Genomic DNA, 14,979 nt, shown 5'->3' with positions numbered 1-14,979 from the left:
ACTTTCTTACAAGGCTGTTTGAAAGTTGAGTTTGGGATTCAATTTCAAATCTAAATTCACTCTTCTTGTTTGTTTGTACTCTCCTGCTTCACAAACCAAGCTTACAGCTTTTAGAAAAACATCCTTAACAATTACCATATGGAAGTTGAGTTAGTATCTGTCTTGTAGATGTTTGTATCTGGAGTAAATACTGTTTGCATACTGTCAGTGACTGGAAACATTTTCTTAAAGTATATCTTATGTGAGTGCTGAGATGTACATATAGCATTAAAACACTGCAGAAATAATAAGCAGCTCCTGAGTGTATAGAAAATAATGAAGATATGTTCATATCAAGAAGCTTACAGTGAAATAAGCCGTTTAAATTATTGCATTTGATCAGAGAGGGTGTCTTTAAAAAAAAAAATAAATAAAAATCTTAAGCTAACTTCTCATCTAACAAATGGCTGCAGTAAGGACAGTTTTATATACTTCCAATTGTTTACAATTGGCTAACTGTTTAATTGTGGAGTGATCACAGTGTGTCAGATTCAGCAAAATGCAAACTTAAAAAAGTGTGTGTGTGTGTAATATATATAATGAATAAGACAGCCCCCCCCCCCCCGCCTCCCCTGTGGCCACTCATCTTTCACCCCAAACTGATCAGGTTCCTGTAGCTGAGAGAAAGGGGCCCTTTCAGTCAGATAAGATTCCTGCTTTAAATGATTTTTAGACTTTCCTTCATAGATATTTTTGTTCCTTCTTTCTCATTAGAAAAAGAGGATTATATTTTGCTCTTCAGGAGTATCTTAACCTGTTGCTTCCACAGAATTATTAGCTGTCTTCCAAGAATCAAGGGAGGTAAAAATCAGTTTGATACATTACTCTAGTTATGGTCTTAAATTGCTAAGATTGCTGCTGTGATATTAACTTTATCATGAGGTTTAACTCTATATTAAGAGTGTGGAAGTGAAGTTCTTGGCATCCCCACCCAGAGAAAACCCCCACCTGAAACCAATATATAGTGCACACTCCTACCCTTCCCCCCCCCCGAAAAGTAAAGGTGTAATATGGTTTTAACCCTCAATGAGACTCAATTCTTAAATAATTTGACTTAAACCCAATTGTAGGCATTTCAGATTGATGTTTAACAATGTATTGGAAGATGTGGTAGCTTACCACAGCACTGGATGTCCTTTTTGAAGCCCCATACAGTTCAGACTTAGAAGTGCAGATTAGCAAAAATAGTTGCAGAATTTCAGAGTTCTTTTGATAGTGAAGACTAGAATTGTGGATATTCTATGTAGTGTCAAACTTACGGTGGGAATAATCAACTCTAGTGAGGTGTAGAAGGTCAAATGGTAATTGAAAAGACTTACACTTTGTAAGGGTTTAGTTCCTGTCTAAATTGACCTCTTTCTCTTTTCTCTCCCCTTACCTCTCCTCCGCCCACATCTTGTTGACTTTAATTTGTTCATACAATGAGAATTTCCAAACTATAAAGGCCCTCCTGGATCCTTCTCAATCCTCTTACGTCAACTTGATCTTTCCAAAGTGCTGAGCACCTGTAGTTACCATTGAGTTTAGTTGGAGCCTGCGAATACTCAGTCTTGCTGAAAGCTTGAGTGATGTAAACTCTTCCCATCACCCTGCCTTCCCCCCCCCCCCCCCAAAAAAAAAAAAAAAGAACCTTTCAACATGTCTGAAGGGTAAGGGAGAAGAAGAGAGTTCCAGATTCTGTCTCAAAGAACAGTACATGATGAAACTTTAGTTACTGTAAAGTATTTTAGGTCTTCAGCTGTATTAACACTGTTAATGGGCTGTGTATGTAAATTCTCTGTAATTGAAAGCATCCATTTATGAGACTGACTTACTAAGTGAGCTGTAAATTCTGCTTTCCAAATTGGATGTAATGACTTTTTTTATCAAAAGCCATAAACTGCTTGTGAACTGTGAGAGGCAAACAATACCTAAGCTTACTTTGCCAAAATATTTGTAACTGTTAACAGTTCCAAGTGTAGCCATACCCTTAATTGCTGCAGGACGTGCGATGAGATTAGTATTTTTTTGTAGTAGAACAGAGGGTACAGACAGTCCTGTGTCTGATCAGTACTGTCTGGGCTAGAAGAAATTGAGGGAGTGCAGGTAATTCTGAAAGCTGAAAACAACTGGTTTTTTTGAAATGTCCCTGTAGAAAGTGCACTAGGTAGGCTAAAGTTTCATTCCTCTTGACATTTTACTATGGTTTATGGATAACTGACAATAGCACTAATTATACTGTGCACTACAAGAGAGCAGTTAAGGGAGTGATTTCTTGCTATCTGAGTGGCTTAGGTTGGAACTTCTGTTTTATCAACAGATCTCAACTATCTATAAATAATGACTGAAGACTCAGTCACTTCAGGACAGTGTGTGTATTGATGGGGGGGAACTTGTTCACTTTTATAAGATAAACCATAAGCGTCATTATTTTATCTGTTTGATCCTTCTGTTGCTGCATTTTGTTGGCATACTTTGCTTGACTTGCATGAAGAACTGGATAGGTTTTTTTTCGGTATTACAGCCTGCATTGAGGGGGATTTCAGTGACCCCTGCCTACTAGTTGTCAGCATTCTACTGGTTTATATTTTATTGTAGAATATTTATATATTTTATAATTTATATGGCTTAGACTTTTCTTCACTCTTGATTTCTTTTGTTGTTTTGATAACTCTTGTTACTTCTAGTGGCTATTTTAAACATCATTCTCTGATAAATGTGCACGAGTGCACTTTTTGTATCAAACTGAGATTTGAATAGAATGCATAAAAGCCTCCATGAAACAGGCAGAGCAAATATGAAAAATACTTGCATAATTGCCATAACATTTGGAACCATAACTCTACTTCTGCTGAAGTGTGGAGACGCACGTGCACACAACATTTCAGCAGAAGCAGAGTTATGGTTTCAAATGTGCATGCATGCTCTCTATTTAGCTTTGATAGCAAACAAAGTAAATCCAAAAAACTTGCTTAGAGTAGTGGGTATACATGCAGTGAGTAACTTAAAACAGATGAAGTGATGAATTAAGTGAAGTGGAATATTTGATCTCTTTATAACTTTACCTAGGTTGCTAAAATACTTCTGCTCTGTTAGTCATATTACTAAGGGTATGTCTATACTTATAATGCTGCTACTGCACCACTACAGTGTAGATTCTGCCTACTCCAATGCAAGGAGCTCTCCTGCTGGTGTAGGTAATCCCGCTCCCTGAGAGGTGGAAGTTAAGTCAGTGGAAGAATTCTTCCATCAACCTAGTGCTCTCTACACAGGGATTTAGGTTGGCTTAACAGTGCTGCTCAGATTTTTCACACCCCTGACCAATGTAGTTAAACAACCTAATTTTATAATGTAGACCAGGCCTAAGATCACTAAAAGTGACTCTTCTCCTTTCTCTTGCCTCCAATTTTTAATACCACACAAAAATGGTCATTTCTATCAGTACATTAAAATTCGTAATAGTTAACCCTATCTTTCAACTCTAACTCCCCAGAAGAGCTGACAATATAGCTAATAAAACAAAGGAAAAAAGTTAGGCTTATGTCTCTAATACTTTAACTTGTAATAGCCTGTAGTATTTGAAAGAAAAGATCTGGCTTCTAAAAACTTTCATGATTCGTGGTAGGTACTTGAGTTTCTCATAATAACTTCATTCTAAGTATATTAAGCTTTGTAAGGCTTTTTTTTTTTTTCTCATTTGTTTCATGAAATGAGTGATAGGAAAATCAGGCTGTCTTGCTTCTTAAAAAAAGCAATGATGTGGCAATGGTGGCTCTTAAAGTAGTCACTCTATGCAGAGTTCTAACTTTCAGTCACTTTTTAAGGCTTCAGAGGCATGTACATATACATAAGCTTGCAGTGTGTCAGGTAGATGGAGATATTAATGTCTTTATGATTGGAGAATAGGTTAAAGTGTGACTTAGTAGCAGGGTTGGGATTGACTTCTTACAGTAGTATCCTGAGGTGCCAACTAGAATCGCATGCCATGGTGCTAGGGAGTCTACAGGGATGACATTCATGCATCCTCAAGTGGATTTGCTTTGTAGCCTTAAGCAAACTGTACAGTTGGATCATATCTTAACAGGAGATGGGGAATGTGCTTCAAGACTTTCACAGAAGCTACAAAAGTACAGTGTTTCTAATGATAAACAAGTATTTTGGGAGGTATCGTTAATGCTCCTTTGCATAAGAATGCAAAACTTACTTTTAAACAGTAGGTGTTTAAATCGATGGTAATTGCAGAATCACACCTTTAAAGTTACCCTTAAGTTAAACTGTCTTAAGAGCAGGAGGGGTCTGCCTTAAGCCTCAGCAGCTGATGTGGAAGCCAAGGAGGGTCCTTGGGCCAGTGCCCCAAGTGGAAGAGCTGTTAGCTAGCCAGATGGAGCTTCAAACCAGTTAACTGACCAGATGGAGCTTGTTGGGAGGCAAGCAGCTTTAGAGCCATTCCCCACTGCTGGCCTAATTGGCTGAAGACCTGAACTGGGGCTGGAACTGAGGCCATTGCTCGGCAGCCTGGATTCTCCCCTTCCTCTCCTGCCCTCCCCTCCCCAGCAGTGGGGAGGGAAGAGTGTGAAACTGTTCCACCTGCCTAAGACATGGAGTGTAGGAGAGGGACAGGAGACTCTTGCTTAGTACATCAATCTGTTCTTACATGTGCAGTTGCTGTTCAGAACCTATGCAGCAGCACTAGAAGGAGGCAGGCTGAGTTTGTCCCATGTCAGGAATCCAGTGTTGAATTAGATCATATCCCCTTCACCTCTCCCTTATTGCATATGCTAATTAGTGTCCCAAAATTCCAGAAGTAGTGGAAAGATAGATGTGAATTATATGGCTCTAGGGCTGAATTTGTTTTTCTTTGGTAGCCAAGTGTAAAGAGTGTCGTCAGATTAGAGGCTCCTTTCATTTCTGTTAGTTTTCTGTAATCTAAGGTGAATGGAAAAACTTCCATAAATTTTAAAGGCCATGTGTTCCTAGTGGAATTTAACAAAATATCTTCCATGTTTGCAATATAAACATGGTTCTATGAACTTGGAAATCAGTGTTTTGTTTAAATGATTCTTGTTTAAGGTAAAATTGGAAAAAAAAAAAATCAGATTCACTGTTTACTTTTTGCAAGCATCTCACTCTTAATACTGTATTAACATTGTAAACATTTTCCTTTGTTGAACAGCCTATTAAAGCCTCAACTTTCAGTATTATGTAAGCTAACTAAAGGATTTTAACTCGTCATGTGACATTGTACTGAATTAATATTAAAGTTGACCTATGAAGGGGTCAGGGGAGCTGCTTCTCCTGCCTACTCCACTGTTTCTTATTAATTGAAAGAGGCCTAAAACGTAGCCTCATTTTCCAATGTTAAAAGTAGACTTTGTCTGTTGTGGTCTTCTATGAAAGACTGATCATATGACATCAAAAAAGATGGGAAGTGAAATCTGAGGAAAATGGACTTAGCCTCTCTAAATCTTTTTTTGAACTCCACAATGAGTCTTGAGAGTGTTTCTGGAGGTGCTCAACACCCTTGGTTTCTTGTCTAAGGGTATGTATACACTAGTACTTATTGTCATATAGAATCATAACTAGTCCAACCCCCTGCTCCCAGCCAGGGCTTTGTCAAGCTTTCATTACATTTTCCTAAGTGCTTGTATAGACAATGGTGTATTGGAGGGAGACTTTCTCCCACTGACATAGTTACTACTACTCGTGGGGCTGGAGTAGTTAAGTCAGCTTAGAGCAGTTACATTATACCAATGACTCTCAACCTTTCCAGACTCCTGTACCCCATTCAGGAGTCTTTGTGTTGCGTACCCCCAAGTTTCACCTCACTTAAACTACTTGCTTACAAAATAAGACATAAAAGACAAGTCACAGCATACTATTACTGAAAAATTGCCAACTTTCTCATTTTTATCATAATTATAAAATCAATTAGAATATAAATATTGTACTTGCATTTCAGAATATAATATATAGAGCAGTATAAACATGTCATTGTAGGACACTTTAGTTGTACTGACTTTGCTAGTGCTTTTTCTGTAGCCTATTGTAAAACTTGACAAATACATACCCCTGGTTGAGAAGCACATTAGAGAGTTTACAGTGGCACAGCTGCATCGCTTCAGCTCTGCTGCTGTAAACTCTCTAGTATAGCTGTAGCTAAAGAGTGGTCACAAACCAGATTCCTTAGAATTATAGTAAAACTAGGGAAGATCAGATTTCTATTTCATCTTGTGTTTTGAAATGTTTTCAAACCTTGTACATCTAGAAACAAAAGTACTATGTTCATGAACATCTCTAGTGCTACTATAAACAGATTTTCCAGACATTCAAGAAGGTGCAGCCTTTTTCCTCAGGATTTTAGTCTCTTGCATGTCAGCTGTAAGGGTCCCTCTTCATCTTCTATGTTTGGTTGTTGCCAGGATCACTGGCTTATCTTTAACACATGTGCAAAGGTACTGCAGCAGAATGAAGTAAACTAGGGTTTAGAATAGCAAACTTGACTTCAAAATTGTGACTTAGAGAAGTACCACAATTATCAGCTTTTATTCTGCACTGTTAATTCGTGTGCATGTCAGAAAGCAGAAATATATTTGCAGCTAGATAAAATTGGAGTTATTTCAACTCCACATTAAAGAAGGATAACTCTCCTGGTAACCTGGTTTTACAGCACTTAGCCTTGAGGAGCACTTGCTATTACAAATGCATGTGTAGAGTGCTAGGTCCTGCCTACACAGCAGGATGGTGGCCATACCCTTAGGTCTGGTCCAAATGGGGGTGGTGGTGGTGTTAGATCAAAGTTACGCAACTTCAGCTACATGAAACCCTGAGTCAATTGACTTGAGTTCACAGGGCTCAGGCTGTGGGGCTAAAAATAGCCCTGTAGACCTTCAGGCTCAGGCTGGAACATGGACTGTGAAACTCACCGAGGGGGGAAGTCTCAGAGCCTGGACTTCAGCCTGAACCTAAATGCCTACATGGCTGTCTTTTTAGCCCTGCAGCCGAAGCCCCCTAAGTCAGTTGGCCCGAGGCTCTGAGACTGAGGGCTTGGCTATGCTCAAAACTCCAAAGCGCTGCTGTGGGAGCGCTCCCGTGGCAGCGCTTTCAAGTGCGAGTGTGGTCGCAGTGCCAGCGCTGCAGGTACTCCACTTCCCCATGAGGATTAGCTTGCAGCGCTGGGAGCCACATTCCCAGTGCTGGGGCACTGTTTACACTGGCGCTTTGCAGCGCTGTAACTTGCGCTTGGGGTGTGGGTTTTTTCACACCCCTGAGCAAGCAAGTTGCAGCGCTGTAAAGCACCAGTGTAGCCAAGGCCTCAGCGCTGTGGGATTTACTTTGCTTTGTAGACATACCCTGAGAAACTGCAATTCCTGTTGTGTAAGACATAATGTGCAAAGGATGTGGAGAGGAACAAAATAGTTGATGTAACTTGCTTATTCCTAATTGCCTCTGTACTTGACCAATATTAACTTAGTAATTTTATTGTGCATGTTTCAGAAGTGCATCCAGTGGCTCGATGCCTCGTTACAGGGAGTGTGTTCAATGTGTTGGGGTAGTGTGTCAGAGTGTAGCTAGTTATGTCAGAGGACAAACTTTGAGAATGTAATGGTGGGAGCAAGGGACAGACAATGGAATAAGAACAAATGAATGGGAGAAACTGGTGGAGGGCCTTGAAGACAGGCTCCATAGGCTTGAGCTTGATTTGGTGGAAAAGAGTTGCTGGTGGGACGGGAGAGTAAGGCAGTTCTTAGTTGCATTTCTTAGAGTGGAATAGGCAGTGTGAGGTATTATGCAGGCCATTGATTGAAGATGCAACCAACAGCATGCGAAATGGTTGCGTTTTAGGTGTGGGCATAGGTGAGATTCTAGACATTTTGGAGGGAAGCTGTATAAAGCTTTTTAGACATGGAGGGAAGGATGTGGAGCATGGCACTCGAAGGGGGAGAGTACTTGAAGATGATGCCTAGATGATGAGCCAGTGACAAGGTTGACATCAACAGTAACTGTATAGAATGAGGATGTTTTAAGAGGAAAAGTCAGAAGTTCAATTTTTTAACCATATTAAGCTGTCACCAGAACTTCAAGGAGATGTTGGGCTGACATGGGACTGGCTCTCTGGCAGTGGGTTGGGATTGTAATAGACTTGAATCATTGGCATAGTAAACATTACTATGTCCGAGTTGAGAGCGCTAAACAGGGCAAATAGTGAAGTGGCAGTGGTCTAGAATAAAGCCAATGGACTCCCTATGAAGGAACAGAAAAATTGAGCTTTTGCCAGAGTAGTGTCAGCACAGCATGGGATCAACATCCATATTGTTGTTACTTTGTTTGCATCAGTTTTCCAGCCACAACTGTGCTTCACTTGTGGCCTTTTGCTTGGTGCATGTTAAGGTGAGTTACAACATTAATTCCTGTTTGGACAACTTTTGGATAATGTTAAAGATGTAGGCAAAGAGGTCTGTATCAGAATCTGATGGCACTGTTTCAGAATTTGCAAAACTTACAGCTTCTGAAAGCTTCCATGCTTGGTCTCAGCCTAAAGGTGGCTTTTTATTTTTAAGCTTACAAACTTATTTCAGCCATTTTGATGGTGGCAAATACACTTTTCTTTACTGCCAGTTCCTCATGTGCACCCCCACCCCAGTTGATTGATATCTGTGCAGTCAGACTTTGTATTAATAGCCTCTGCTTTGTGGTGTATCTGATTTTGGGGGACAGTGTAGCTTTACAAATAAAGCTGATTGAGCATATTCAAAAGAGACTTGAAAACTTCAAACTAGATCTTGATTTTTTTTTTTTTAAATCAACACTCCTGCCCTACTCATCACATTTCTCTGTGCTCTGCATTACAAATGTGTAGGTCACAGGTGGAATAACTTGCAAGTAGACGAACTATTATTGAAACACAACTAAGCTCTGATGTAATATAGCAATGGCTAGGAGCAAGAAGCTATCTTAGGAAAATTAAGCATCCCAAAAATTTAAGAGGGAGTCATGAGTTTTGGCATTCTGCAGTGTTAAAATTCTGAAGCTTTTCTGTTCGGAGAACCTTTACAGTACAAACTGATACTCTAGAAAAGCCGTTCATTCATTCTTTCTTCCCTCCTTCCTGAATGTGGCCACTCTCAAAGCCAGTTGCCATTGCATTCAAAATCAGGTACTGTTGAGACTTGAGGGTAGCAAATGTATTTATATTAGGCCCTGGAGGACTGGACCAGTGAGCTTTCACCTGTACCTGATGATCTGTTTGAAACTATAATTAAAAACAAGCTAGAGCTAGAAGATCCTGTTTGGTTAAGGTCTAACCAATATCCTCTCTGCAAAGGAAAATTTTCTAATCCTTTCTTGGACATACCAAAGTGGATAAAGGAGTATGATGTTGATAAATGTCAAGTAAAAATTATACTTGAGCACAAAACAGTTCTAAGTTAACGAAAGACTCAAAGGGACCTGTGTGGTGCGTGGCAGAGAGTGAAGATGCACCTCTACCCCTGTATAACACCACCCGATAAACACGGTAAAGCAGGGCTTCGGAGGAGTGGGGCTGCGTGCTCCGGCAGATCAAATCAAGTTTGATATAATGCGGTGAGTTGTTTTTTTTGCTCCCGAGGGCTGCGTTATATTAGGGTAGAGGTGTATAAGCTAAATGTGCAGCTGTCTTCCCAAAAAAACCCACCAAAAATATAAGGCTGACATAAAGAATAGCAGTGATTTACCATGACATCTCCTGATGGAGAACATTGTGCGGTATTGGTTACCCATCTCAAAAAGGATGCTTCAAAATTAGAGAAGAGCAACAAGAATGATTAGGGGCAAGTAACATTCCGTCTCTTCTTAGAGTTTTACCTTAGAGGCAAATAAGAGTATGTTAGTGAATTGAAGGTAAGTTATTTGCACACTGTCTTGTAACACAAGAGCAAGGGAACATTGGTTTAAATCAAAGCAATTAAAATTGGTGATTTTAATCATGATTTAAATCAGCAAGCAGAAAACCTTGATGTAAATAATTGATTTCAGTCTTATTTTGCATGTATTGTTCTTTTCCCTAAAGAGAAGTTGATTCTCACTGATGAGTAACCAAAAAGGTATTTGATTTGCAACTAAATACAGCCTTTATGCTAAATTTGGTGCTTCTTTTGGGTAACCAGGACAACACACTCATTCTATATATTATATTATATAGTTTAGTTTACTTTTATTCAGATTCTTAACTTTTTTTATTGTTAAATGGTGAATGATGGATTTTATTGTAGTCTTGTGTCACTATCTAATTGCGTTTGAGCATTTCAATCCATGAGAAGAATACTTCAAAATTTCTATTAAACTTTTTAATCTGGCACATTTTTATTAGAACAATGGTTTGCGTAGCTAGCTAACTGATGAAACAAAGGAAGTAGTTAATGAATTGAACAGATTATTTCTTGTGGTCATATTCATCAAGATTTTAGAACTTGTAGATCTTATCTTCACACCTAATTTTATGCACATTTTGGAAGGGGGGGGGGGAGAGACTTCCAGTCTTTTAAGCTCCCTATTAATTTCTTTCTTTGAATGAACTAGTCATTTGAAGTGAGCTAGTTGAATAAACTGAACTGAAGAGATTCTCTTGGCACCTGCAGCAGAGTCTGTATCTGTCAAAAAAGCTGCTTTAGTACTTCCACAAACTCTGGTTCCTGGTGCTTAGCCTATGACTCCCAGCAATTCCATGTTTTGACTTTCTTTAAAACTTCAGCAGCAAACATGTATTGCTCAATATTATTTTTTAAATTATTAGTCTAGTAAATTTAGACTATCACAGGTTGTAAATTTCCTGTTTAATTTTAATTGGGTTTATTTTTAAAAATAAGCCTGTTTGTTTAAAATAAACAGGTCAGTCAAATAATCATAGACTTCTATTCATACCACTGACAGGTGGCAAATTTTAAAAATGATTAAAGGAAATTTCATAAAATGTATAAGTTCACTGCAGAACGTCCAGGACAAGAACTTGGCAAGAGTTAGAGGGGTGGGAGCCTTATCTGAATGTCAGTTTTAGCTAGTTAAAGTTTTGAAAGGGAGATAAAACCTTATGATTCAGAGTTTGACAATGTTAATGATTAGGATGAGACTGTCATGGGAGTCAGATTATCCCTCATCTACTGATTTAGATTTCTTGTACCTTTTCTGAAGTATCTGGTTGTGGCCACTCTTAGACTAGTTGGACCATTGGGCTGATCAAGTATAGCTGTTCTTATGTGAAGTATAAAGAAGGCCAAACTAAGTGCCCTGTTTTATATATGTGGTTTCTTTTCTTTTTTTAATATCAGATGATGAATTCAGTCTTCTGGACTCTCAACTGGAAACCTAGCTCCAGTAATGGCTTTATTTTATCGTAATACATGGAGAAGATAGTGCTGCAAAATTAATGCACTAATGAATGAATTTCAAATCAAGAGTAGACTAATGGAAGGACAGGAAATGTTCTCCATCTTCATGTACACACTGAACTCTATATAAGGTATATAAGCCAAAATTTGAAGATAGGGTTTTCCTCAAATCTGTTTTCATCCAACAAAGTCAGTGGAGCTAGTCAATGGTACCTGTGTAACTAAGGTTGTAATTTATAATTTAATTGTTGGAAAATTGATCCTGGTGAATATTCACCAAGTAGAACGGTGTTAAATTATAACTTAATAAAAAAAAAAGCATGTTCAGTGAAAGCAAGTTTTTTGTATCCATGTAAACTCACGTTGTTTTCAAAATGTGAGGTGTGAAGCTTTCATATTGAAGTATATGAAATCAAACTAATATGGTTGTTAGCTCACATGGGGGAAATCTCTATTTAAATAAAATCAGTTTTCCATTAATATAAGGGGAGTGGGTGTGCATGGAGGCACTGGTTGGGGATTTAGTTTATCTTAAAACCTCTGATTTAGTGGACTGACTTTTAGGTTTGGGAGCCAGGAGGAAATGCTGAGGTCCCACAGCTCTTTGAAGTAAGGAGACATTACAGGTGAGAGAATTGAATCTTGGCAGTTAAGTGGTTTGCTGAAATTCAAACAGCAAGTCCCTGCTGGAAACACAATTAGAGCCTGTAGTTTCTGACTTTCCAGTCCCATGATTTATTCACAAGACTGTCCTTAGGAAAGTCGCAACACTTGTCTGTCTTCCCTACAAACTGTGTAGTTGGTTCTGAATTTATATGGATTATCCAAAATTACTAAACACTAATAGAAATTAAGAATTCTTTACAATAGTTAAAGCAGATACAGAATAGTCAAACAGCATCAGGCAGGGTGACTTCTAAGTAAGGCATGCATTTTTTAGTGTCCTTTCCAGGCTTGCAGCTATATAAACCCACAGACATCCTGTTGACTTCTTTTTGAACTGATAGTGGATATCAGATGAAAGACCATATGATGCAAAGATAGATCAAACTACTTCTGTTGCCAGCACCAGTGGACGAAAGTTTGGATTAAATACAAATAAAGTTCTTAGTATTCTTACTGAATGTTGGCAGACTTCATTGCCCATGTTTACACATAGCTTGCAGAAAACCAATAGTATACCACCCTCTTAGCTCAGTTTATATAAAAAAGACTTCAAATTGATTGCATCCCTTGTGTAAATAAAATTTGGTAGCCATTTAAATATTCTGGTATGGCAGCAAATGGTTAGCTAAAAAGTTGGCAGAAAACTTCTTCTATGCAACAATGATCGTGACATGTCCAAGTCGTGAGTTAAGTAAGTGACATCTTACTCCATGCTGGACAAAATGTGTACCTTGGTATATATCTTGCTGTCAAATTTATCAGAACTTAGTGAACAAATGAATTGGGTTTGTATAATCCACTCAGTTTGGAGGATTATCCTGTACTATGTCCTCTTAGTAGCATCTAGATGAGTCGCTCCTTTAAAACTGCATTGTATGTATTGAACTGTACCTGTAAAATGAATTTTTTTTAATATTAACTTAAGTGGTATAAGTAGAAAACTGTAGATCTAATGCAAAAACAAACTGATTTCTGCACTAGTCACAGGCGAGTTATAGAACGAGACACTCTTCTGTTTAAATCCCTTGCCTTCATTTAAACAGCTGAGAACAGGAGTGTATTGTGACTTTCTTAGAACTTTCACAATACAGTATGAGAATGTCATAGGTGTATGGTGTGGGTTTGGAGGGAGAGGATGGATGGGTAGCTACTGCTTACATGTTGGGGGAGACTTCTGTACCTGACTGACTTCTAGTCTGTGAAGGTAACATAGAAAGTTATTGCTGTCTTCTAGTTAAAAAACAAACACTTCAATTGTTGGACTAGGCATTCTAAAATATCCCCAAGTTCTGCTGCATCTAGGTGTAAAAGAGTCTTACCAAGGCATCTGCCCCACTAAAAACTAGGTGCTAATGTGTCATTCTTTCTTTCCCTAGATTGGATAGGGCAGCTAACTTATTGGACACAGAGTGCTGTTTTGGAGAACATGTCATCCATATTGCCATTCACTCCACCAGTTGTGAAGAGACTGCTGGGGTGGAAGAAATCAGCTGGTGGTTCTGGAGGGGCTGGTGGTGGTGAGCAGAATGGTCAAGAGGAAAAATGGTGTGAGAAGGCAGTGAAAAGCTTGGTCAAGAAGCTCAAGAAAACAGGACAACTAGATGAGCTTGAGAAAGCAATCACCACTCAGAACTGCAATACAAAATGTGTTACAATACCAAGGTAAGTGCAGTCGGGTTTGAAATAATTTCAAACTACTTAACGAGTGACTGATTAGACACCTATTTTAAATCATCCCTACAGACCATTAACTGTGTAAGTAACATGCTTCAAAATATGTAACCTTTTTGAAAACTCGTAGCTTAACATGTCTCAGTGCTTATTTTACTATTTACAGTTGAACAGTGTTCTTCTTAAAATATCAATCTTCAATAGGACAAATATTTTAAGATGTGCCAGTTAAAATTACTATCTTGATCCCCACTTATGCAGAATGGTTCTGTGAGCTGTTAGTTTGTAGCATTTTCTTTGATTCCTTCAGTTGACAGCCCTGGAAGGGCCTACAGAACCTGCACTTCCAGTGTAAAATTGATTTTTTTTCCTTGGTCAACACTTCAGTCAGCTAATTGTGTGTAAAGGTCATCTTGAGGTGTATGCTAAACTCATGTCAGTTGTGCAATCTGCAGCGCCCCCACCCATTCTTGGATGGGAAATCTCATATGCCCTGAGGCATTTTGCTGTGAGAACTTACTGTGTACTTATTCTTTCTTACCAGTTAATGAAAGCAATTCCTGTTAACTTGGAATACATTTCCTGTGCTTTATGTTGCAAGTAATTCACTCATCTCTCATTTTTTTCCTCTTTAACTTTCTCAACTTTATTCATAGCAGCTCCTGTGTGAAAGGATCATACTTTTGTTGTAGATCCATATTATGTATAATACCACTGAGGCATGTGCATTATTTTCATTAAACTCTTTTCAGAAAGTCAATATGGGAGCACTTCATAGGTGTCTTGTTTTTCTTGCTCTGAAAAACTTAGTACAGGACCTTATGAAATGGGAACTCTCTAAGCACATAGGAGCTCTATTGAGACTAAGGAGCTGCCTAAGCAAAAGTGTTGCTCCTGTTTTTGAGAGATTGAATTCTGTTTAATTAGGACACTTGGTCTGGTATATAAACTTAAAACTGCATACAGCTCTTAATGCACCGTAGAACTTTGACTGTTCAATGGATGATGATCACACTTCAAGGGCAGATTATAACCATTATGTTGTAATAGCTTTTACATCCCTTGTTGCGTATGGCATAGCCTTTTGCTCACATTTTGGGCCTACTACTATTCTTATCCCCATTCTTCTTTCTTCCTTGCAGCAACTCACTTCTGTGGACTTCATTCCCATTCCCTTCCTCATACAATCTAGTCTCTAGAAATGTATTTTCTAGACACATGTTCATTCTTGTCTGAGTAGGCTCGGGTAGAATTCACACCC

General features: G+C 38.6%; 1 protein-coding gene across 4 annotated transcripts in view; it reads left to right on the top strand.

Annotated features, from left to right (window-relative positions):
* Positions 1-14,979, top strand: part of SMAD2 (SMAD family member 2) — an 83,878-nt gene that overhangs the window by 945 nt on the left and 67,954 nt on the right. For 2 of the 4 annotated variants that reach the window (XM_075066842.1, XM_075066841.1), the window contains exons 1-2: positions 11,322-11,512; positions 13,424-13,709. In XM_075066842.1, coding sequence (XP_074922943.1) covers positions 13,474-13,709 — 236 coding nt within the window. In that variant the 5' untranslated portion in view covers positions 11,322-11,512; positions 13,424-13,473. Of the gene's footprint in view, positions 1-11,321; positions 11,513-13,423; positions 13,710-14,979 lie in introns of those variants that run through there. The other 2 variants (XM_032798446.2, XM_032798444.2) reach the window with 1 other exon arrangement.

Source organism: Chelonoidis abingdonii, chromosome 6, assembly GCF_003597395.2.
Source record: "Chelonoidis abingdonii isolate Lonesome George chromosome 6, CheloAbing_2.0, whole genome shotgun sequence".
NCBI lineage: Eukaryota > Metazoa > Chordata > Testudines > Testudinidae > Chelonoidis > Chelonoidis abingdonii.
Note: the sequence above shows the minus strand (reverse complement) of the source record. Positions and strands in the feature narration are given on the sequence as shown.